The sequence below is a fragment of the Chroicocephalus ridibundus genome, chromosome 7 (assembly GCF_963924245.1).
Source record: "Chroicocephalus ridibundus chromosome 7, bChrRid1.1, whole genome shotgun sequence".
Taxonomy (NCBI): domain Eukaryota; kingdom Metazoa; phylum Chordata; class Aves; order Charadriiformes; family Laridae; genus Chroicocephalus; species Chroicocephalus ridibundus.
The window spans coordinates 56,363,646-56,385,480 of NC_086290.1; the positions used below are offsets into that span (position 1 = coordinate 56,363,646).

General features: G+C 58.2%; 5 protein-coding genes across 5 annotated transcripts; 2 read left to right on the top strand and 3 right to left on the bottom strand.

The window, feature by feature from the left end:
* The first annotated feature begins 943 nt into the window (after positions 1-943).
* On the top strand, positions 944-12,146 carry LOC134518704 (C-C motif chemokine 3-like). The gene is made up of 4 exons (XM_063341817.1): positions 944-1,027; positions 11,062-11,248; positions 11,574-11,682; positions 11,862-12,146. Exons 2-4 carry the CDS (start codon positions 11,176-11,178, stop codon positions 11,956-11,958), a joined length of 279 nt encoding a protein of 92 aa, XP_063197887.1. The 5' UTR covers positions 944-1,027; positions 11,062-11,175; the 3' UTR covers positions 11,959-12,146.
* A 1,319-nt stretch (positions 12,147-13,465) lies between these two features.
* Positions 13,466-15,779, top strand: LOC134518842 (PHD finger protein 7-like). The gene is made up of 9 exons (XM_063342092.1): positions 13,466-13,604; positions 13,791-13,882; positions 13,969-14,070; positions 14,379-14,503; positions 14,592-14,754; positions 14,873-14,979; positions 15,104-15,217; positions 15,379-15,497; positions 15,646-15,779. Exons 1-9 carry the CDS (start codon positions 13,466-13,468, stop codon positions 15,777-15,779), a joined length of 1,095 nt encoding a protein of 364 aa, XP_063198162.1.
* Positions 15,780-15,819: 40 nt separating this feature from the next.
* Positions 15,820-16,965, bottom strand: LOC134518754 (C-C motif chemokine 3-like). The gene is made up of 3 exons (XM_063341917.1): positions 16,711-16,965; positions 16,277-16,385; positions 15,820-16,097 (listed from the first exon to the last, which is right to left on the bottom strand). The coding sequence occupies exons 1-3, from the start codon at positions 16,781-16,783 to the stop codon at positions 16,001-16,003; spliced, it is 279 nt and encodes a 92-aa protein (XP_063197987.1). The 5' UTR covers positions 16,784-16,965; the 3' UTR covers positions 15,820-16,000.
* Positions 16,966-18,113: 1,148 nt separating this feature from the next.
* On the bottom strand, positions 18,114-20,222 carry LOC134518512 (C-C motif chemokine 13-like). The gene is made up of 3 exons (XM_063341380.1): positions 19,341-20,222; positions 18,783-18,900; positions 18,114-18,378 (listed from the first exon to the last, which is right to left on the bottom strand). The coding sequence occupies exons 1-3, from the start codon at positions 19,411-19,413 to the stop codon at positions 18,279-18,281; spliced, it is 291 nt and encodes a 96-aa protein (XP_063197450.1). The 5' UTR covers positions 19,414-20,222; the 3' UTR covers positions 18,114-18,278.
* A 103-nt stretch (positions 20,223-20,325) lies between these two features.
* LOC134518511 (C-C motif chemokine 4-like) lies at positions 20,326-21,426 on the bottom strand. The gene is made up of 3 exons (XM_063341379.1): positions 21,304-21,426; positions 21,022-21,136; positions 20,326-20,848 (listed from the first exon to the last, which is right to left on the bottom strand). Exons 1-3 carry the CDS (start codon positions 21,374-21,376, stop codon positions 20,743-20,745), a joined length of 294 nt encoding a protein of 97 aa, XP_063197449.1. The 5' UTR covers positions 21,377-21,426; the 3' UTR covers positions 20,326-20,742.
* Between the last annotated feature and the right edge of the window lie 409 nt (positions 21,427-21,835).

The following is a 21,835-nucleotide window of genomic DNA, read 5'->3' on the forward strand; positions in this document are numbered from 1 at the left end:
GTGCCACTTGGGTATTAGTTTGCTTAAAACCTAAATAAATATTTGTAGCAATTAAACTTTGCATGTTAGTGCAGCTGAGGCTCATGCTCACTTGCAGTATTGACCGCTTTTTAAAACAGGCAGCTACAGATACATTGAGGAGGATGTGAGATTGTCTTTCCGTTGAAGAAAGTATGAGAAGGTTTCCCCAAAGCAGGGAAGAGAACGCAGATGTCATGTTCTAATCAGCAATTGCAAGATTTGTCACCGTAAAGAGCAAGGTATTTGTCTGATGATGCTGTCGGCATCTTTGAACGTTCGAGGCCCGACAGAGAGCTATGGTGAAGCCCTGTGGACCTGCGGGCAGCAGTCAGCAGATGGTGCTGCAATACCGCTCTGCCGCACAGCTTAGACGTGCTTTCAGAAAGACGTGGCTCAGAAACCCTGCATTGCTCCTTGGGAATCGCTGCCAATTTCTGTGTTCCCACACTAGCCTGTACTTGCTTGTATTCTCTTCCTGGAGTTTAACTTCACATAATTTTTGATGGGGATTCAAAATGTGCATGCACTATACTCTGAGAAGTGATTATTGCCCAAACAGCTTAGTCCCATGGGTATGAGCTAGCTCCCCATATTACCAAAAAAAATCCTGTAATGGTTCTGACACATCATTGTCATCATCAGACTGTGAAAATGGCCTTATTGAGTGGATTTTGTCCATAACTGCCAGAAGCATCTGGGACCCCACAGGTCCGGTGCTATGTGATATTTTTATTAATACTATTTGAAACAAGCATAGGCTTGTTAAATTTGCAGAGCGTGGAAGGATTGTGGTGTGAGTCTAAAGAGGGTGAGAGAGGCCTGAGAACAGTCTACAAGGGTCACTGCGAGGAGCAAAGAACAAATTCATCCTTTGTTCTCATGCTGGAGGAGTCATAACATTCTGGTCTCGAACTACAGCAAAAAATGGAAGAAAAAGTATTCCATCAGTGAGGAAGTGCCAGTGGATCACCTGGAGAGCAAGGAAGTGTGTTCCTAGAGTGACACAGTGAGTGCTGATCTTCTGTATGGAAGTTGATGACTCTCCCCAGCCCTATCTTCTGTGTTTCTCTGAAAAACCACTTGCTCTAACCCTAAGGGGCTCTCCCTGCCCTCATAAAAACCGTAGGTGGGAAACTGTATTCTTCCTCAGCAGGGTGCTCCTGGCTGAGCCGTGGGAGGGAGCAAATGCCGCTTAGTCCTTAGGGATGGCATGTCCTCTCCAGGGACCTGTCTCTTAAAGACCGGCCAGTTCATATCCACCTGGCCCTGGAAGGTGGCCACCACAGTGTGTGTGGCTGACCCCTGAGTCATCTGCTCTTGGCCTTTTCTACCCTGCGCTGCTGCTGTGTCCAGTCACCAGCAGCATGATGAGTTCACATCCTGCCTTCATGGACTGCTGGTGCAGAATTGTGCACAAGCTGGCCTCTTCTTCCTCTTCCTTGCAAACAGGCTGTCATCCCTGCATCTCACCGTGTTCCTGCCTCACTTCTCTCTAGCCTCATGCACTCTGTGCCAGCAAGGTCTACCGTTGTCTCTTGTGCCCAAGATATTTGTTCTCTGTTGATGGAGGCAGCTGCCAACTTTGTGTGTCCTTCCCAGAGCATCCCTGGCTCTTGCGCTCAAACCTCAGGAGTGTGTGTGTGGGGGCACTAGGCTACCACCCTTCATTTGTCATTGCCACATGTGCTCCCAGCCTGCTGCTCTTGGTGATGAGTATGGTGGGGACACACTTCCAGCACGTGTCATGAGTCCTTGGTGGCAAAAATCACAGGTCAAACCGTTTTCACGCAGCTCTACGGGCAAAAGACAGGCCCAGACATGCAACTCAGCTGTTACTATTTCTTTTTTAAAATTTTTTTAAAATTTGTTATTATGTGGTGTTATTTCTGGTTCTCTGCGCTCTTTGGAATCCTGTCCGTCTTCCTGCAAGGCATTTTCAGGAGTAGGAGGGGTCAGCTTTTCGGAAGGGCTCTGGGCATACAGGGGAGCCCACCCCTAGGGCTGCATTGGGGTGTTTCGACGGGGGCAGAAAGTAGTTTTCCCACTAAAGAGCACTTTGAATCTGGAGGGATACCTCTGCTGGGAGGAGAAGGCTGTTTGTGCTGAATTACAGGCAGCAGTGGAGCCTGCAGGAAGGAGCCGTCTCTCAAAAGGACAGTAAAGGGCTAATGGTTGCCATTACTCCGGGCTTGGTCCTAAAAGCAAAGCCAACATGTGACAGCTTGTTACCTGCCGGGCTATAAACCTCTGCTCTCACTGGGGAAGTCGCAGGAGGAAAAATCAGTCCTTTTCAGCTAAAACGTGGAAGAGATTGTCCAAAGGGACAGCTTTGTGGCTGGGCCATGGGGGTGGGAGGACGCTGTGGGTGCTGGGGTTCACCGGCTGGGGGGCAGCGATGGAAGTGAGAGACCTGGAGGGACCATTAAATAATCCTGCCTACAGTGTGATTCAGTCCTGTGTCCTGTGGTTGAAAAGAGGAAGGGGAAAAGGATACAGGCTGAGCCCAGAAATAGTCTTGTGCCAGTAAATTTGAAAGGGAGATTCCAGAGAAAGAGGAAGTCAACAGAAAAAGTGTGAAAACTTAAAATACTGTTATAAAAATCCATTGACTTGGCGAGAGCGGCAGCCCAGGAAGCTCTAAGGGACTGACAGGGCCAAGTATGCGGAGGAAACCGAAAAGAGAGAAATAGAAACCCCTGATGATCCCAAAGGCGGTTTGATGTGCTTAGGTGCTGCGGTGAAGGTGACCGTGTTCTGGGGCTGTGGCAGCAAGGACAGCGAGCTGGGATGGGTAAATACAGGGAATGCAAAGAGGTTGCAAGCTGCAAAGTTAAATTAACTCCTGGGGAGCAAGAGGCAGTGAGTAGTCGGCTTAGGAGATGGGGGTGTCTGCACTAGAGAGACTCCTGCCTCAGCCCTGCTCCTTTGGGGTAGGGAAGGAGGACCTGTTAGAGATGGGAACGTCCAAAAAGGATGCTCTGAAGGAAATTTGTAAAAAGTGCTATTATTCAGTGATTCTAGACTGTAGTGGTTGAGCTGAGTAGGCCAGAGGGGTTTCGGAGCGAAGCAGTTAATCACACACCAAAACCCCCACAACCGCTGAAACCACCGCCGGTCCCCGAGGGGAACAAGTGAATGTAGTGTTTGTCCTGGGGATAAGAGAGCAGGCAGCTGACGGTGTTTGTACAGCCCTGTACAACATTTGATTCCAAACCAACATTGTGGTTAGTGACACTTTTTAATACAGGACTCTCAAACGCCTCCATGAATAGGCCCTTGTAAAGACAAGCCAGTTCAAATTCCGAAGGAAGGCCACACCTCTAGTCTGGCTGGCTTCTCCAGCACCCTGGTTGCCCAGTAGGACTGATAACCATCCAAGTGATGGTTGTGTTTTATCTGCCCTGCTTGGGTCAGAAACTGGCACGAGAAACTTACTAGTGCCATGTGGAAATCCTCATTTCCCATCTCTTTGTATTCCCAGCTGGTTTCTAGCCATATGTCCTCACACCACCAGTGTCCGCTACACCTTTTTTCTGCCCCTGGTGTTGCCCCTGATGCATTCACACGCATCAGTCCCTCATTTTCTGAACGCTTCAGCCCAAGCTCTTTACATTTGACTCTTCTTGTGTCATATATGACACCAGGGCCTGGTCACAGCCTTGTGATTTGTAGCATGGGTCTTTCCCTGCCCTAGATGTTCCCAGCTGATGGAATGGCTGCTACTGTTATCCCTTGTCCGCAAGAGCATGATTGTACAGTCTGTGCTGCTGAATCAAATCCCTTCTCCATTACTCCAGTCCTCAAGGTCATTATAATCTTTCCGTGTGATATCCTGGCCTCTTCTAGATTGATGATAGCATCTCATTTTGCTTCATCAGCACATTTCCTTTGCATTCTCCTGCTTTTCGTGCCAAGATCATTAATGCAAATGTTAAGCAGAATAATTTTTGAGGCAGAAACTCATGGAACTGCATTGGTGAACCCCCTTCAGTGTGACACATCCCCTTTCGGCTGAAGCAATTACCATGCCCCTTTCAGACGGCTTTTTACCCACTTTACATTTCATATGCCAGTCACATCTTCTCCGGCTTACTTAATAATTTACTACGTGGCACCCTTTCAAATGTCTCACTGAAGCCCAGACGAGCGAGATCTACTGCATTTCCTTCATCGCAGATATCTGTGAACTTATGAAAGGAAGCCGTTAGGGTCGTGTTGGTGCGCGTCAGGACCCATACAGCCTGATGCACTGCGAATATGTTGTATCTTGTGCGACGCCTGAGGATCTGGAGAGGGGAGTTCAGTGGGAGGCACATGTCTGCAAAACACAAGATTATTTACGTTAATCAGGGTTGGAGGAGACTGGGGTTTAACAGAGTTAGTTGATGGAGCAACATCGGTGCTAGCTGATGACATTCACTCGGGAGTCATTTGAAATACTAATTTCTGGTTTTAAGGTCAAATGAGCTACAGTTACTTGGGGAAGAAAAAGGCCTGTGGTAATTTTTTTGAGTTTATGGACAGATTTTAAAGATATTTGGGTCCTGAGTATTTGGCCTATGTGACTTGGAAGTCTCTGTTCCATTCTTCTTCAATGACATTCAGGTCCCCTAAATGCCATTTTCTTTAGAAAATGAGACTTAACGTCTCCTTATTTTCTAGAGTTGATCTTTGGTGCTGCAAGTCCAAGGATTAAGCAGAATATGGGAGTGCCTGAAGGATGGGACAGAAACTAATTCTCCAAATGCCATAACGTCATTGTAGAAACCAGCAGGCTGATCTCTGAATGCCACGTTCAGCTCTGATCGTTTTGACTCTGAGATGGATAGAGCCGACACAGACGACTTTAAGCCAGACGATGAAAGCATTTAGCGACTTGGAGATGAAAGACTGAAAAGAGTGGGGTAAATAGATGAAGGGAGCTTAAAAATAAACATTCAATATTGATTATTTACCCTTTCATGCAGAAGAAGAAAGGGACATCTACGTGGTTAAAACCATTTAAAGAGAGAAATAGTGTACTAGAGAGAAATATTTTGACACAAGGCATAATTAACGTGTGAAACTCTCTGCCAGAAGGTCTCATCAAGAGCAAAAAGTGGAGAAGAAAGACAGAAGCAATTGCTATGAGATAACCCCAGCTGTGTAAGTTTAGGGTTTTTTTTTATTATTATTATTTTTAGCCTGTTTTCATGGAAATGGGGCTTATGCAATCTGCTGTCTGGGTGCAGGAGGTAATGATAATTGGTGTCTGCCAACTCAAAACGGAAATCACTTCTTGCCGACAGAAAACTTCTTTTTAAAGTCCCAATGATGTATTCATGTGAGCAGGCGCAGATCTCTGCGGAGGCAGCAGCTGAGAGCCAAATGGCACAGAGGAGCTGTAGGTCCGTCCGCCTGGGAGACCGGAGCCCATGTGCCCTTGCAAACCCCAGACCAGCCCTGCTGAGAATTGGCCCCTGGGTTTTCCTCCACCTGAGCACAGGGCTGGCGATGGGGCCTGAGGGGAAGGCAAGAAACCGCAGGATGGTGGCCTGGGGTGGGTGAGCAGAGGGGGAGGCTGTGGGTGCTGTTTTGGGGAGCTAGGGCAGGGCGAAGCTGAGTTCGCGGTGTGGCAAGAAGGTGCCGGTGGGCTGGTGAGGGAGCTTCTAACCCAGGTGTTTCACTCTGCCTTGTCCTCCTGTGACATGCAGAGGGATGTGTTTACATTGAGGTGAAGCAGGGTACTTCCTTCTCATATAAATGCTCGCTCCGCTCGTGCGGCATTTCTCACAGAATCACAGAATCCTAGGGTTGGAAGGGACCTCTGGAGATCACCCAGTGCGACCCCCTGCCAGAGCAGGGTCACCCAGAGCAGGTGGCACAGGAACGCGTCCAGGTGGGGTTGGAATGTCTCCAGAGACGGAGACTCCCCCACCTCTCTGGGCAGCCTCTGCCAGGGCTCTGCCACCCTCAGGGTAAAGAAGTTCCTCCTCATGTTTAGGTGGAACTTCCCATGGTCAAGTTTGTGCCCGTTACCCCTTGTCCTGTCCCCGGGCACCACTGAGAAAAGCCTGGCCCCATCCTCCTGACACCCCCCCTTTCAGTGTTTATAAGCGTGGTTTTATACCTCTTATAAAACTCTTATAAACTCTTCCCTGGTTTTGTTTAAAGGAATGTATCTGCTTGTCTCAGGGAGGAAGGGTTGCTTGAGACTGGGGACTTGGAGTCAGTGTGGGAGAGTCCGGGAGAGGGTGAGAGAAGCTGAGGCTGCAGCTGTCTCTGGGTGAAATGTATCCCCTGGAGTGGTCTCTAAGCTCTCAGACGTAGGGCTGAGGGTGACCAGCTCAGAGCGTCCCTCTGGTTTGGTAGAGCTCTGCTGGGTGGCTGGAGGATGCCAGGCACGTGTGCTTGCAGGGTCAAGTAACCCTCTTTTTGTTGGACTTTACTAATCCCCTTGTGTTTTTCTGTAATGTGTGCACAGACTTTGCATGCTGCAACCTCCTGCCTGGGGAGAGATTATTTTTGCTCTGACGGCTCTCTTTCCTGTCAGTCTTTAGTGTAGAATTCACTGGAGCTGGGGGGGCGAAGAGGTCTCTCTTTGATCCAGGACCATAGAAAAATCCCCGTCCTGGGTTGTGGGTCTTTGCCCAGGGCACAGCACAGGATCCTCTGAAGGGGAAGGGGCATTCAGGAATTTGAATTAAAAAGACAGCAGTGGAGACTGGTTTGGGAATTCTACTTTGAATGCTGAGTTACTCTCATAAAACAATACACGCCAGGGTCAGTGACAGCTCACTGCAGGGTGAGACTGACAGCGGATCTGTTTTCCTTGTGACCTCTAGCCATGGGACCCCTTTGCATAATTTTTATCAATGATGAGTGTCACTTCCAGGGAGATGTTTCATAACGCCGTGTGGTTTTCTCTATATTTGCATGGGATTGTGGTGTTGGCAGTTTCTTTGATTTCTTTCTGCCTGTGGTTTCCTTCTGTCTTATGCTGGCACGTGGTGAAGGCAGAAGGGCAGCTGGGATCCCTTTAGCGCTGTGAAGCACCCCGCGTGTCTGGCAGCCTCTCCTAGAAGAGGTGCAGGGAGCATCCCTCAGCCCTGACTCAGGATCATAAATACAGTCTGCTGCTGGCAGGGGTTTGTCCTCAAGGGTAAGCTCACTGCAGAGCTGGGCAGCCTTTCCGAAAGTCGGCTGCTATGAGGCCGTTGTGTCTCAGCTTTCCTTAGCAGGCCTGGGGAGCAGAAGCGATGTTGAACTCTTACAGTGACCGAGATCATCCCTCATCTTCTCCTCTAGTCTAAATGAATCCCGTGACATTGGCCGTCCGTCCTGTCCAGACATGGGATTTTCTTGCTGCTCTTTTCTCGCTCTTCTCCTATCACTTATTTCTTGAAATGCGAGGGCCTAAGAGGCAAGTTCCTTGCTAGCAGCAGTCACCCCGGTGCTGAGGAAACCTGGGGGGCTGCTCTGACTGCACATCGTCCCTGCAGTTTCTGGCAGCTTTTCACATGTCGCCATGCCCCCACCTGTCGCCCTGTGCCTTGCCAGCTGCCTGCCCTCAGTCAGTAACCATGGACCCTCTGCTCTTTTGACTGTGCTCACAGCCCCTGGGGGTAATGTGTTTTCTAGACTTCAATTCCTCCGTTTTCTTAAGGAGGCACATTCGAGGCAGTGCTAAAGGCAACTGATAATGCAAGACTAGTGTCATGTTTGCTCATCACGGGCTTGCTGGTACCTCTCCCACTCCATGTGAGGTTGTCCTAGTCACTAGTGATTCAGAGATGGCCGCAGCCTGGCTCAGGAGGACGTTAGGGGAATCTTTGGGGCCTTTTTGCTCGACCATACCTGCCTTATCTACCTCTTCCTTACTTCTTTGTTCTCTTTTTTCTCTTATTTGTTCTCCCTTTTCTCACCTGTGTGCACTAAATTTTGATTCTGTTCAGTACTTGATCATAACCTCTTGTTTTGTTTTTGCAAAGAAAAGCCCTTCCTAACTAATGGGCTTTTACTTTCTGTTATTTTTCCAATTTGTATTTGTAAAGCTGGGTTCTTCCTTCCCATCCCTACCCTTGAATTTGTCTTGTATTTCTCTGGTGGATTAGAAAGTCATCTGCTTCCATGGCAGGAGAAATAAAACCATAGTCATTTCTTCACTCTCCCTTTACATCAGTTCCTTATATTTAATTCCTTAAACACAAACTGTCTACTTTTGCTGAGCTGCAATTTTGTGCAATTCATTGAAATATCCTCAGTTCCAGTCAGAATGGAAAGTATTTCATCAGCATCCAGTAAGAAGTCCCATCCGGCTCTCATCCGAATGGAGAACCGAAAGCTTGACCAACTACTTGTGCAGCAAAGAGGAAATATTTTCACCATTTCCATCAGAAATAATCTTTGCAATTGTGAGATTTTCTGTGGTTCTGGTTCCTACCGGATGACAAGCTTTCCTCTAGTAACTACTAAGGCCGATGCCCACAGATCATCTCGCTTCTACTTCTCATTGCGATAATCTCAGTTTCTAACATTTGCTGGGTGTGGAATATTCCCTACCACCATCCTGGCATTTATTGCTTCCCGTTGCTACTCTCTTGCCTATCCCACCTCATTTCTCTCTGCTTGGGCAGGCAAAGGGGCTCCCACCACGCCAGCGTTGCCCACTGCCATTGCTCATCCCGTGACTCGGTTCTCCTGCCCAAGCCCAGCTCAACCCTGGCTCGGGGCTGCTCTCCCCAGAAGGATCCCACCCTGGGGTTTGGGGAGCTCAATGTCTTGTTCCTACCGACCCAGAGAGCAATTGCTGGTTGCCTTCATTATAACAGCCTGTTGCATGCTGATGTCCTCCCTCACACTTCTCCTTGTTAAACAAAGCAAAGCTGGCTCTGGTGAGGGCAGGAGGGACACCAGAATGGGGTGGTTGGAGGGCAGAAGTCTGGGGCAGGTCTTTGTGGGAGACATGGGGGTTCACAGGCTGGAGGTTCATAAAAACACAAAAGGCTTCTGCTGGCTGACCCCTGAACTTGGGATTGCTCTGCAAATAGAGGACGGTTTGAGGTTAAGAGAAACCTCCTTGTGACTGCGATGGTATTAACAGAAAAACTCATCCAGATCTTCAGTCCTCTGAGGAATTGAGCCTTTTCCTCTGCTTTTGCGTACCCAGTGACATTTGACAGGCAGAAGCATTTACAGCAGGTACTACCTCTCCTCCAGGGCCTTCTCAAATGCCCCAGATGGAGACCCTGGTCACCATTAATTACAAAGGATTTAGTCATTTGTAGGCCCAGGCACAGAGTGTCTTAAACAGAAACACGGGCAGTTGGAGAAGGGAGCTGGAGGGGTGGTTTCTGTTCATACCACCACCCTGAGGCCCGGCCAGCGCTGCCTGGCTCCTCCTGAGCATCTCCAGTGAGATGATTTACACCCGCTCTCACCTCCGTCCCATCTTTTCTAAAAGAAACAATCACAACCTTCTCTCCCGATCCTAGACCTCCTCCCAAACAGGTGCTGGCTTGGAGAGATGTATCCTTCAAACAGGCTCCCGTTTGGCAGGAGAAGGTCTTCTGGGCAAATGGCCATTGCAGCCACCCTGAGGTTTATCCCTGGGCGTGAATGGGGAGCGTCGCCCCTGCCGTGCGGTGGGGGTGGGAGGACGGGCACAGCCGTCGCTCGGCATCTCGGTGAGTTAGACTATTCCCATGAATCAGGGCGGCAGGAATCAGTCAGGCTAAGGGTCAGGAGGCAGGCGGTGAGAGGGTTGTGTGAGAGCTGGGAGCTGGGCAGCAAACCTTTTGTGGCACCACCAGGCAGCATCAGGGCAAGGCGGGAAAAAGAAAAAATAAGGAGAAAGTAATGAGTTCGGCAGCTCTTTCTTTCTGGGTGCGCACCGGCCGGGGCTTTTGGGAATCACCCTCTGGGATTGTAAATGCTGCCCCTTTTCGGTCATGCTACGATCTCTTCATGGCTTCATCCGCAAGGCTGCAAGGAGCTGATTTCAGTGGGCACCAGCAGCATCCTCTCCTCCCTCCAGCTCCTACTCTTAATACCCTGTCTCCTGACATAGATTTATTTGCTTTTTTGGGGCTAAGCCAGTAGAGAGAGAGCTTAAATTGAACGAAATTATCCTGCTTGGGAAGAAGCGGGCAAGCAGTAATTGCAACAACTTGGCTGTCAGGAGGCTGCAAACTGCAGCCAAAATGAAAATCCTTGGAGAGGTGTAAAACCCCTGTTCGCCCTGGGGACAGGGACGGTGGGAAGCTCAGATTTGGCCTGAGCCCCCTCCTCCAGCCCCGGAGCAGGGCAACAGAGTCCAGGCCATCCAGTCCTCCATGTCTCAGCAACCTTTCCATCAGGAGAATACTGGTTCTGTCCGTATGACTAGCAAAATGGACAAAGGTGAGACCCCCAGTGGTTCCTACATGATCCTTCCTTTCTTACATGTCCAACCAGCAATCAGTGCTATCGGGGCAGGTGAATGTATGTGCAACGCATCATTACGGACCTGACTCTGTGTCCCTGCAGTGAGCGGTGCAGCAGGGTGAGCAGTGGTATTTGTGGCAAAACCGGGGCTAAGCCGGGATTTGACCCCTGGCAGGGTTTTTGGCCAGCAATAGCGGCAGTGCCTGGGGGTGTCCATGCCACGGCCCCTGAGCCAGGCAGGGCTGTCCGTCCCCGGAGCAGCTCCGCAGCCCCCGGCACAGGGCTGCTGCTGGGGCCCTTGCAAAGGGAATGGCTGCCTGGAGCTCGCTGGTGTCGCTCCACGGCCACCTGCTTGGGATTGCCCTCAGGGCTGCGGCCACGGGGCTTCGTGCCCCGGCCTGGCTGATGGCCGGTGGGCTCCTTCCAGCAGCGGCAGGGTGGGTGTCGTGGGGGTTTGTGCTGCGCCGGGTCCCCGACGGGCACCCAAATGGAATCCGAAAGTCGCAGCCGCGTGGCCGCGCTTCCCCTTCTGCGGTTTCCCTGCCTTCTCCAGCTCAGCAAATCTGGGCGATCCTGACATAATTTCCTCAGTATGATGCTCTCATTTTCTTTCCTTGAAACCCTGTGCCCGCCCAGCGGCCGGGGATAAAAGGAGGGCCCGGCCAGAGGGGCCGAGCATCGTGCAGAGGAGAGCCCTGCAGCCCCCCCAGCTCCAGCCCCGCTTGCGGATCCCTGAGCCCCCGCAGCGCCATGAAGGTCCCCGCAGCCGCCCTGGTCGCTCTCCTCCTCGTGGCCACCTGCTCCCCATCCCAGGCCCATCTCGGTGAGTCCGGCGTCGCCGCGTCCCCCCGGGGCTGCGTGTGCCACCGCGGCACGGGAGCTGCCACCGTGGTGGCCGGAGAGCCCCATCCCCGTCAGCGGGGACCTGGGGCTGTGGGGAGGGCTGGGGCAGGAGACCAGCGCCAATGCTGGGGCTCGGGCTTGGGGTCTCGGGGCCCTCCTGGGGGGTCGCCGCCAGGCAATATGCCACAAGGCGGGGGACGGGAGATGGCAGAGCCCTGGGGAACGCCAAGCGCTGGTGGGGCCAGAGCCTGTGCTGCCGCCTGGGGTCTCACCGGGGCTGTCTGTCTGTCCCTCTGCCCTCACAGACGGCGTCCCCACCACCTGCTGCTTCAGCTACCAGCAACGCCCCGTCCCGCGGAGCCTCATCACCTCCGTCTACGTCACCAGCAGCAGCTGTGCCCAGCCGGGGGTGATGTGAGTAGCCACCGCTGCCGGGGGCTCGGGGGGGACGGCCGGGGCAGGGCCCCGAGGGTGGGCGGTAGGGGGACGGGGACGGGGACACGGCCAGGGGCACTCGGGGCGCTGCCGGCGGGACCCGGCGCAGGGATCCCGCTGCCCCGGCCCAGCGGCCAACACGGTTCTTCTGCCAACAGCCTGGTCACCAAGAAGAAGAAGAGGGAGCTGTGCGCGGACCCCCGGGTGCCCTGGGTGCAGGCGCATCTGAAGCACTTCCAGACCCTGCAGAACTGACCCTTCCCCGCTGCCACCCGCCACGTCCCCGGTGCCACCCCCAGCGGCCTGGGCTTCCAGCCGCAGGCACGCCAGAGACTACTTGAACTGCAGCCTTCTGCAACGAGAGAACTTATTCTATTTAACTTATTTCAGTGAAAGTAACTATTTTTTGTTAAGAAAAGGGAAAATACAAAAATAAACTTACAATTGGGAGGATCTGCAGATTTGTTGTATGTAAGCTAGCGGGGCACTTGGGGGGCGGGGTGTCCTTCCATGATCCTGGCCACTTCTTCCTCGGCCAAAGTGGCCGGGGCGCTGCGCGAGGGTCCTGCGCCGGAGGGGCCGGAGTCTGGGCCGGCTGCGGCTGGGGACACTGCGAGGGGCAGGGAGGTGATGAGCACAGCCAGCCCAAGCCACACTGTCCCCATCCCCGACCACAGCCCCGTGCCTGCCCCCCGTCTCCGAGGGCGGCGGTGGCCACTTGGCCCTGGGGACCCTGTGCCCCCGGCTGCACCCCTCACCGGCGCCCGTGTCGCTGCAGTCGCTGCAGTGCCAGGACTCGGCATCTTCTTCCGCAGCAGAGCAGCGCTGGTGTGTCCCGCGGGAGCCGCAGGAGCTGCAGAGCAGGAGTCTCCAGGGCCTGGGGGAGCAAAGGCAGCAACTGCCACCAAAGGCCCCCAGCTGTGGGGCGCCAGCCCTGGCGCCGTGCACAGCCCACCCCCATGCACCGGCAGCCGGGGCTGAGCTCCCCGCACGCACCCCGCGCCCGTCGCCTGCTGGCTCTCCCGGGGAACCCCCGTCCCTGCCCGAAGGAGGAGACGAAGGCACCCTCCGCTCGCTGGGGCTGGGGGACCGGGGTCACCGGCACTCACCCGGCACTTCTCTGCACCGGCCGGTGCTGCCAGCAGAAGGACCTGCAGGATGGAGGGGACACTTCAGCCACAGCCCCTCTCCGCCCCGGCCCCCGCCTTGGCCCCGGCCCCGCGGGGCGGCTGCACTCACCTGAACTCCCCAAAGAACTGCGAGACGCAGCCCCGCTCACTCCCGCAGGGGAAGTGGAAGATTCGGCGGCAGCGCCGGCCCCGGCAGGTGACCGAGGCAGCCGGCAGATGCAGCACCTCTGGGGGTGGAACGGAGGTGGACGGTGTCAGCGCCGCGTGCCCCCAGGGAGCCCAGGTCGCCCTCAACTGCCACAGCCCCGCCATGTTTTGGTGGGACGCCCGGCCGGTGACACGAGGCCACTGCTCGATCCACCGACCCTCTCCAAATCCCCAGTTTCCGTAGAAATGGGCCTTTTAGGACGAAGGAGGATCTGGGGGTTGCTTGCCTTTCCAAATGTACGTGTCACACATACGTCCCCCAGCTCAGTGCCATGTCACAAAGACCCCGGGCTGTATAAGTAACCCTGCCCTAGCACCCCCAGCTTGATGGCACGTTTGACATAGTCACTGGAGAATCGGGGTTATCTTTGACCACACCAGCGTCCCCACATCTGCCATCCCCTTCGCTGCAGCCACGTGCGGTGATGGAGGCGAGGACACGACCCCACAGGAGACCCCAGGCACCCCCTGCCCAGGGTCCCACCGGGCTGCAAGATGAGGAGACAGGACCCTCTGGTACACCTCCCCTGCCCAAAAGGAAGAGTCACGTCCCCAAGGAGGAAGGTGGGCGCAGAGCATCCCCCTGGGCACCTGCCAGAGGGGTTTTGGCTGGTGCCCGGCCGTGCAAGCAGAGGCCTCTGTGCCCTGGGAAGTGTCTCCGGCCTCTCCCCCATTCCGCCCCTGGCGTTACCCCCACGGGCGCCCCGGCAGCACGGTGCTGGGGGTGACGGTGCCGCTGTCCCCCAGCAGTGTGCGGGCTGTGCCAGCGGGCGGATGTTGATCCCGTGTTAGCTGGGGAGCTGTGCCGTCAGGACGGGCTCTGCATCCATGAAAACTGCCTGGTGAGTCCCGTGGTTTCAACACCGGGCCCCGACACCCCCGTGCCCCCGGCAGCTCCTGGCATGTGCCCTCTTTTCCCCTCTTGCAGTACCACGCGAGCGGGCTCAGCCAGAGAGGGAATGATGCAGAGGGCTTCTACGGCTTCCTTTTCCCTGACATCTGGCAGGAGCTGAAGCGGGTGGCACAGAAGGTGAGGTCAGGGAGGAGCACGTGGCCCCACCGAGGTCCCCCTGCCTGTGTCCCGCTCTGCACAGGCCAGCAGCTCCCCAGGGACGCTCTGGCAGCGGGCTGCAAGCAACCCCCCAGATCCTCCTTTGTCCAAAAAGGCCCATTTCTACGGAAACTGGGGATTTGGAGAGGGTCGGTGGATCGAGCAGTGGCCTGGTGTCACCGGCCGGGCGTCCCACCGAAACATGGCGGGGCTGTGGTGGTTGAGGGTGACCTGGGCTCCCTGGGGGCACGCGGCGCTGACACCGTCCACCTCCGTTCCACCCCCAGAGGTGCTGCATCTGCCGGCTGCCGGGCGCCTCGGTCACCTGCCGGGGCCGGCGCTGCCGCCGAATCTTCCACTTCCCCTGCGGGAGTGAGCGGGGCTGCGTCTCGCAGTTCTTCGGGGAGTTCAGGTGAGTGCAGCCGCCCCGCGGGGCCGGGGCCAAGGCGGGGGCCGGGGCGGAGAGGGGCTGTGGCTGAAGTGTCCCCTCCATCCTGCAGGTCCTTCTGCTGGCAGCACCGGCCGGTGCAGCGGGTGCGGGCGGCGCAGCAGGAGCAGACGCCCTGCCTCATCTGCCTGGAGGCGGTGGCGGGGTGGCCCTGCTACGACACCCTGGTGTGTCCCGTCTGCGCCGGAGCCTGGTTCCACCGCCGCTGCATCCAGGTAGGTGGCACGGCCCCCGGGCCCCGGCGTGAGCACCCCTGCCTTCCCCGGGTCGCCCGGCTCCCGGGCGGGCAGACGGGACCCCCCGCTGCAGATGCTGATGGCGGCTCTGCCCCAGGGCCAAGCACTGTCCTCGGCCCTGCACCACTTCTGCTGCCCGCTCTGCCGGGACATGGCCGCCTTCCAGGACGAGATGTTTCGCCTGGGCATAAAGATCCCTGACAGGTCGGCGCCGTCCCCTCTGCCTCCCTCCCGCTCCATCACGCTCCGGCCGATGCCCTCTGCCTCCCCGGGTACCGGCGGGGTTTCCCCGACCCCTCCGGGGCTGAGAGCTCCCCTGCTCCCGCAGGGATGCTGCCTGGGAGTTGGATGGGTCCTTCGCGGACCTTTACGAGCAGCGCGGCTCCTGTGACGCCGGCCAGTGCCTGTGCCCGGCGGGGCGGCAGCAGGTGGAGGAGAACGGGTGAGTGCCGGTGACCCCGGTCCCACAGCCCCAGCGAGCGGGGTGCGTGCGGGGAGCTCAGCCCCGGCTGCCGGTGCGTGGGGGTGGGCTGTGCACGGCGCCAGGGCTGGCGCCCCACAGCTGGGGGCCTTTGGTGGCAGTTGCTGCCTTTGCTCCCCCAGGCCCTGGAGACTCCTGCTCTGCAGCTCCTGCGGCTCCCGCGGGACACACCAGCGCTGCTCTGCTGCGGAAGAAGATGCCGAGTCCTGGCACTGCAGCGACTGCAGCGACACGGGCGCCGGTGAGGGGTGCAGCCGGGGGCACAGGGTCCCCAGGGCCAAGTGGCCACCGCCGCCCGCGGAGACGGGGGGCAGGCGCGGGGCTGTGGTCGGGGATGGGGACAGTGTGGCTTGGGCTGGCTGTGCTCATCACCTCCCTGCCCCTCGCAGTGTCCCCGGCCGCAGCCGGCCCAGACTCCGGCCCCTCCGGCGCAGGACCCTCGCGCAGCGCCCCGGCCACTTTGGCCGAGGAAGAAGTGGCCAGGATCATGGAAGGACACCCCGCCCCCCAAGTGCCCCGCTAGCTTACATACAACAAATCTGCAGATCCTCCCAAATGTAAGTTTATTTTTGTATTTTCCCTTTTCTTAACAAAAAATAGTTACTTTCACTGAAATAAGTTAAATAGAATAAGTTCTCTCGTTGCAGAAGGCTGCAGTTCAAGTAGTCTCTGGCGTGCCTGCGGCTGGAAGCCCAGGCCGCTGGGGGTAGCACCGGGGACATGGCGGGTGGCAGCGGGGAAGGGTCAGTTCTGCAGGGTCTGGAAGTGCTTCAGATGCGCCTGCACCCAGGGCGCCTGGGGGTCCGCGCACAGCTCCTTCTTCTTCTTCTTGGTGACCAGGCTGTTGGCAGAAGAACCGTGTTGGCCGCTGGGCCGGGGCAGCGGGATCCCTGCGCCGGGTCCCGCCGGCAGCGCCCCGAGTGCCCCTGGCCGTGTCCCCGTCCCCGTCCCCCTACCGCCCACCCTCGGGGCCCTGCCCCGGCCGTCCCCCCCGAGCCCCCGGCAGCGGTGGCTACTCACATCACCCCCGGCTGGGCACAGCTGCTGCTGGTGACGTAGACGGAGGTGATGAGGCTCCGCGGGACGGGGCGTTGCTGGTAGCTGAAGCAGCAGGTGGTGGGGACGCCGTCTGTGAGGGCAGAGGGACAGACAGACAGCCCCGGTGAGACCCCAGGCGGCAGCACAGGCTCTGGCCCCACCAGCGCTTGGCGTTCCCCAGGGCTCTGCCATCTCCCGTCCCCCGCCTTGTGGCATATTGCCTGGCGGCGACCCCCCAGGAGGGCCCCGAGACCCCAAGCCCGAGTCCCAGCATTGGCGCTGGTCTCCTGCCCCAGCCCTCCCCACAGCCCCAGGTCCCCGCTGACGGGGATGGGGCTCTCCGGCCACCACGGTGGCAGCTCCCGTGCCGCGGTGGCACACGCAGCCCCGGGGGGACGCGGCGACGCCGGACTCACCGAGATGGGCCTGGGATGGGGAGCAGGTGGCCACGAGGAGGAGAGCGACCAGGGCGGCTGCGGGGACCTTCATGGCGCTGCGGGGGCTCAGGGATCCGCAAGCGGGGCTGGAGCTGGGGGGGCTGCAGGGCTCTCCTCTGCACGATGCTCGGCCCCTCTGGCCGGGCCCTCCTTTTATCCCCGGCCGCTGGGCGGGCACAGGGTTTCAAGGAAAGAAAATGAGAGCATCATACTGAGGAAATTATGTCAGGATCGCCCAGATTTGCTGAGCTGGAGAAGGCAGGGAAACCGCAGAAGGGGAAGCGCAGCCACGCGGCTGCGACTTTCGGATTCCATTTGGGTGCCCGTCGGGGACCCGGCGCAGCACAAACCCCCACGACACCCACCCCGCCGCTGCTGGAAGGAGCCCACCGGCCATCAGCCAGGCCGGGGCACGAAGCCCCGCGGCCGCAGCCCTGAGGGCAATCCCAAGCAGGTGGCCGTGGAGCGACACCAGTGAGCTCCAGGCAGCCATTCCCTTTGCAAGGGCCCCAGCAGCAGCCCTGTGCCGGGGGCTGCGGAGCTGCTCCGGGGACGGACAGCCCTGCCCGGCTCAGGGGCCGTGGCATGGACACCCCCAGGCACTGCCGCTATTGCTGGCCAAAAACCACTGCCAGGGGTCCAAGCCCGGCTTAGCCCCGGTTTTGCCACAAATACCGCTGCTCACCCTGCTGCACCGCTCACTGCAGGGACACAGAGTTACAGCCGGAGCCCTGGCGGGAATCAGGCGGATGAAGGATACTCCAGCCTCCCTTCCCCAAATCATCTGTGTTTGCAATTTCTTCTTGCGTTTAAGGTAATTGAGACAAGTGACAGGCCAGTACGTTCCAAATTCCTCCTTCGCCATCCCCATTGCTGCTGTAGTGGGTTGATGGGCTCTAGGGGCTGTGGGAGGATTTTCCCCATGAGACGAGGTGATTCTCGGGGACCTGGAGCCCCCCGGCACAAGTAGGGTCACCCCCATGGGTGCCCATCTCTGGGGTCTGGCCGGGGCTGAAGGACAGTGCTAAACTTCCAGGCACCTTTCCTTCTGCAGCCCCCCCTGGATAACGCCTTCTTCCATCTGGGAAGACACCAAACCAACCCCCCAAGCCCCCCAAACCCAACCTTTCTCCCATTGCCAGCCTGCGCCTGCCTTTATCCCTCCCTCGATCCACAGCCCACTGAGGGGGGGGCAGCCTTAAACCCCGTGCTGGGGCAAGGGCTGCTTCGTCTTGGCGGGGAGGTTGGGGGCACAAACCTTGGCCCTGTGGGTTTCCCTGCCCTCCCAGGGCTCCCGGACTATTCCCGGGTCCCCACGGCGATGCCAAGCCCTGCTGTGAGCACCGTTTTCTCCCACCGTATTTACATCGTCTCACTGCAGCTGCAGGTCAGCACAAAACAGTTTATTAAAGCCATCGAGGGACATCCAATAGTGTGGAGGGGGCGATGGCACGGGAGGGGACAGACCCAGCTCCGTAACAGAACGAGATGAGAACACACGGATAATTACGGGATGCAAATAAATAGAGTTGATGTGGAAGGCAGCTTCACGTGGAGGCGCTGGTTGTCTTTTTCTGCTGCTGATACTGTTGGAACCAGCGCTCCTCCGGGTCCACGCAGAACTTCTTCCCATTCAGCAGCTCCACGCTGTGGGGCGGAGAGGGGCTGCGTTAGCCGGGGGGGATGCAGGATCCAGCCGTGCCCTGGATTTTCCCCCCTTCTCCAGCCTGGGAATGCCTGCAGCATCCTTCCCCTGGCGTCCCCCCAAAATGCTGACTTTTAGCAATCTCCGAAACCTTGGTTTCCTTCCCGTTTCTCTGGGTGGGTGGCAGCTGAAATGGGGGATTTTGGGGCAGTTTGGGATAAAGCTTCAGGTTGCGGGGGGGTGTGTGCGTGTGCGTGTGTCTGTGCAAAGAGCCAGAGCAGGGCACCCCCACCCACGCATCCTTTGGGGTGGCTTGTTTTGGGTTAGCCCCAACGGCAGAACACTGGCAGGGAAGTGAGGGTGAGGAGTGGGGTGCCGGGGAGGAAGGCTGGGCGGGGGTACTCACCGCACGGCTCTGTGGGAGCAGTGGGAAGGCGTCGTCTGGTAGCTCTTGATGTTGGAGGCAAGGATTTTCCTCCGCATGAACATGTCCTTGTAGCAGCACGTGCTGTAGGGGCTGCGCACTGAGAGGGGGTGAGAGGGGTTGGTGCCGGCACGAGGGCTGTGGGTGCTGCCCCGGGGGGTGTGGGAGCTCCCCTGGGGGTCTCTCCCTTCCCCTACAAGGGCTCTCCTCTCGCATCCCCAGCAGGGCTGCTTTGCCCCAGGGTGGGAGCCCCCCCCATTTCCCTGCCTGTGGGGGTTTATTCCTGAGCTCCCCAGCTAGCGGGGGGAGCTGGGGCTGAAGCTATCCCCAAACCTATTTTTGCTCCTTTTGAACAAGATCAGGACGGCCCCACGCGCAGGCAGCTGGCGATGCCCCTCACCCCGCCCCCAAACCCATGGCAGAAGCAGGAGTTGGAGCTCTCATCCCCCTCCCTGACCCCCCCTTTGGGTCGCCCACCAGTGGAGGAGATGGAGATGGAGCTGGGGCAGCTGCGGAGAAAGGCTCCGTGTCGGTACTCACAGGAGACACCCTGGCTTCCAGTCCAGAGAGCGGCCAGCAGCAGGGTGAGCAGCGCCAAGGAGAAGACCTTCATGTCCAACCCGGGGCTTGGTCAGCGCAGCGGCCGGCAGCTCTTGCTGACTCGGAGCCACCCAAGAGCTACCTGCTTCTCCTGCCGGCACCTCGTCATGATATACCCTCCCAGCCAGGCTTTCCGTGACATTTCTGGACTCTCCCTGGGGAAAGAACCGCCCAGAGATGCTGATAAAGGGCAACCAGTGAATGGAAATTCCTTCTCCTGGCCCCTCTGGCCCTTGTGGTACCCGAGGGCTGCTGGAAAGTGTGGTGAGCAGCCGGCGGCTCTGCGTCGCTGGTGATGCACCGGGGCCGGCAGTCTATTTTGGGTTTGGCTGTTGCCACCGGCAAACCACACAGGATGATGCTTGGCCTTGCTGAAGTCCTCAGCGAGTTTATTTTCAAAACCCGCTATTGTCAGCCTGGCTGCGATGCCTCTCTTGCAATTTTGCGCCGGGGCGAGTGGCTCAGCAGTGGCCGGGCTCGCCCCAGCCCACCCTCACCCTGAGACCCGTCGCTGGCTGCCCATCGGGTGGCTGTGCCCGTCACAGCGTCTGTCACTGTGGCAGTGCCCATCACATCTCCTTACGGTGTCCCAGGAGCGTGGGCTGTCAGTGGAGCCCTACCAGGCATCCCCGAGGGGCGGCTCTGATCGAATTTGGGCCCGGGGTCTCCACTCACCGGGATGGCTGACGGGGAGCATGGGAAGCCCCCTCCTCATGGGCTGTACCTGCCTCTTGCCCCGCTCTCTGGTGGCTTTCCCAAGGCCGGCAAGGACGTGGTTTGGCCCCATGCACCCTCCCGGACTCCCCCACGGAGACGTAGAATCGTAGAATTGCCTAGACCCCAGCACTCGGAGATGTGGTCGAACACCCAGGCAGGAAAGCCAGCAGCAGGATCTGCCCTCTCCCAAGACACTTGCACAGCCAGATGTTTGCATGCGTGAGATTCCGTTTAATTCCATTCAGTGAGTTGTACAGAAAATAACCATGGAGCTGCTCCCCCTTAACCCCTCTGCCGCTGCCAGTCCGGCGGGCGCAGCCTCACCCAGACACGCTGCTGCTGCTGCCCGCAGAGCGGGGCTGAGCGCCTGGGGGCTGGCAGTGGGTCTGGACCCCAGCGCCCCACGGGGTCGGTACACCCCATGCCGGTGGGACGCCGGGGGGTGGCAGAGGCCCTTTGCCCCCAGGGAGGCGGTGAAGGTCGTCGCAGCGTGATGGGGAGGACGGCCCTGACGAGCTGCTATATCCAAACGTGGTGTCCCCGCTGCTGCCTCTGCAAAGGGGTCACCTTCGCGGTGTCCTGTCCCCCGTGGAAGGGACTCCCTGTGCTGCCCCTGGCCACCCTCCTAGCTGGGGATGGAGAAGGAGCTGACTTGGAAGCTTTGCTGGTACCTCTTCACCCAGGCCCTGCTCGCCTGGGCGCAGATCTCCTTCCCGCTCCTCACCCTGAAGCTGGGGCAGAGAAAAGACGGGGTTAGCGGGGTGGTGGTAGGGGGACCCCGGAGCTGAGTTTCCGAGGGGCTCAGAGGCACAGAGGATCAGGATTGGACCCATCGAAGCAAGACGCAGGGTCTGGCAGGGTCTAGAGGTGCTTTGCCCCCCAGGGCTGGGTTTAGGGTACTCACATCACAGCCTGGTGAGGGCACTCGGGGCTGGTGGGGTAGCAGGCGACGACATTGTCTCTCTTGATCCTTCTCGTCTGGAAGTTGAAGCAGCACTTGTCCGGCACGGCCGGAGCTCCTGGGGACACAGCGCAAGCTCAGCTCAGCCTGGAGACACCCACCTCCCACCTCAGCCCTCCCGCCATGGGCACGGCGGCTCTTTGCGGGGGAGCCCCCCTGCACGCCATGCACGAAGCCAACCCGTCCCCACAGCCCTGGGGGCTGTCCCCGTCCCCCAGGGCTCACTCTGAGCCAGGCTCTGGCAGCACAGCGCGGCGAGGAGAAGGAGCGCGCAGACCACTCCGGCTGCCTTCGCCATGCCGGGCTGCGGGAGAGCTCTTCGGTAGCGCCGGGGCAGAGCTGCCGTCTGCCGGGGTCACGGCCACCGGGCTGCTTTTATGGGGGAGCAGCGGGGCTGGCTTCCCCCGGGGGCCAGCGGTTGCGTGGTGAGGGGGAGGACCTGGTCCCCTGCCATGTCCCAGAGCACAGAGGGTGAGCAACACTCGTCCCTTCCCAGCACATCCCCGGAAAGGGAAAAAACCTGCTCCTGGGCCGTGCTTCTGCCCCCCTCTGCGATGGGCTTGAGATTGTTCCTGACCTCCTGCCTCCAGTGGCTGAGCTGCTGCCAAAGTTTGGCTCTGCGCCCCCGGCCCCCAGGCAGGCTGCGTGCCCCATGGCAGGGACCCCCGGGGCGGGCGAGAGGGTCTGGGCATCTCCCCTGGGTGGGACCGGGGCCAGGCTCAGCCCCCTGAGGTCAGTGTCCCCCCCCTGCGCCGCA

Excerpts from the sequence above, each read along its gene's own strand:
- LOC134518704 (XM_063341817.1), top strand. The coding sequence starts at position 11,176 with ATGAAGGTCCCCGCAGCCGCCCTGGTCGCTCTCCTCCTCGTGGCCACC. Across the intron at positions 11,249-11,573 it reads CCCATCCCAGGCCCATCTCG|ACGGCGTCCCCACCACCTGC; the intron begins GTGAGTCCGGCG and ends CTGCCCTCACAG. Across the intron at positions 11,683-11,861 it reads TGTGCCCAGCCGGGGGTGAT|CCTGGTCACCAAGAAGAAGA; the intron begins GTGAGTAGCCAC and ends TTCTGCCAACAG.
- LOC134518511 (XM_063341379.1), bottom strand. The coding sequence starts at position 21,376 with ATGGCGAAGGCAGCCGGAGTGGTCTGCGCGCTCCTTCTCCTCGCCGCG. Across the intron at positions 21,137-21,303 it reads CTGCCAGAGCCTGGCTCAGA|GAGCTCCGGCCGTGCCGGAC; the intron begins GTGAGCCCTGGG and ends CTGTGTCCCCAG. Across the intron at positions 20,849-21,021 it reads TGCCCTCACCAGGCTGTGAT|CTTCAGGGTGAGGAGCGGGA; the intron begins GTGAGTACCCTA and ends TCTCTGCCCCAG.
- LOC134518512 (XM_063341380.1), bottom strand. The coding sequence starts at position 19,413 with ATGAAGGTCTTCTCCTTGGCGCTGCTCACCCTGCTGCTGGCCGCTCTC. Across the intron at positions 18,901-19,340 it reads TGGAAGCCAGGGTGTCTCCT|TGCGCAGCCCCTACAGCACG; the intron begins GTGAGTACCGAC and ends ACCCCCTCTCAG. Across the intron at positions 18,379-18,782 it reads TGCTCCCACAGAGCCGTGCG|CGTGGAGCTGCTGAATGGGA; the intron begins GTGAGTACCCCC and ends TCCGCCCCACAG.
- LOC134518754 (XM_063341917.1), bottom strand. The coding sequence starts at position 16,783 with ATGAAGGTCCCCGCAGCCGCCCTGGTCGCTCTCCTCCTCGTGGCCACC. Across the intron at positions 16,386-16,710 it reads CCCATCCCAGGCCCATCTCG|ACGGCGTCCCCACCACCTGC; the intron begins GTGAGTCCGGCG and ends CTGCCCTCACAG. Across the intron at positions 16,098-16,276 it reads TGTGCCCAGCCGGGGGTGAT|CCTGGTCACCAAGAAGAAGA; the intron begins GTGAGTAGCCAC and ends TTCTGCCAACAG.
- LOC134518842 (XM_063342092.1), top strand. The coding sequence starts at position 13,466 with ATGGAGGCGAGGACACGACCCCACAGGAGACCCCAGGCACCCCCTGCC. Across the intron at positions 13,883-13,968 it reads GCATCCATGAAAACTGCCTG|TACCACGCGAGCGGGCTCAG; the intron begins GTGAGTCCCGTG and ends CCCCTCTTGCAG. Across the intron at positions 14,071-14,378 it reads TGAAGCGGGTGGCACAGAAG|AGGTGCTGCATCTGCCGGCT; the intron begins GTGAGGTCAGGG and ends TTCCACCCCCAG.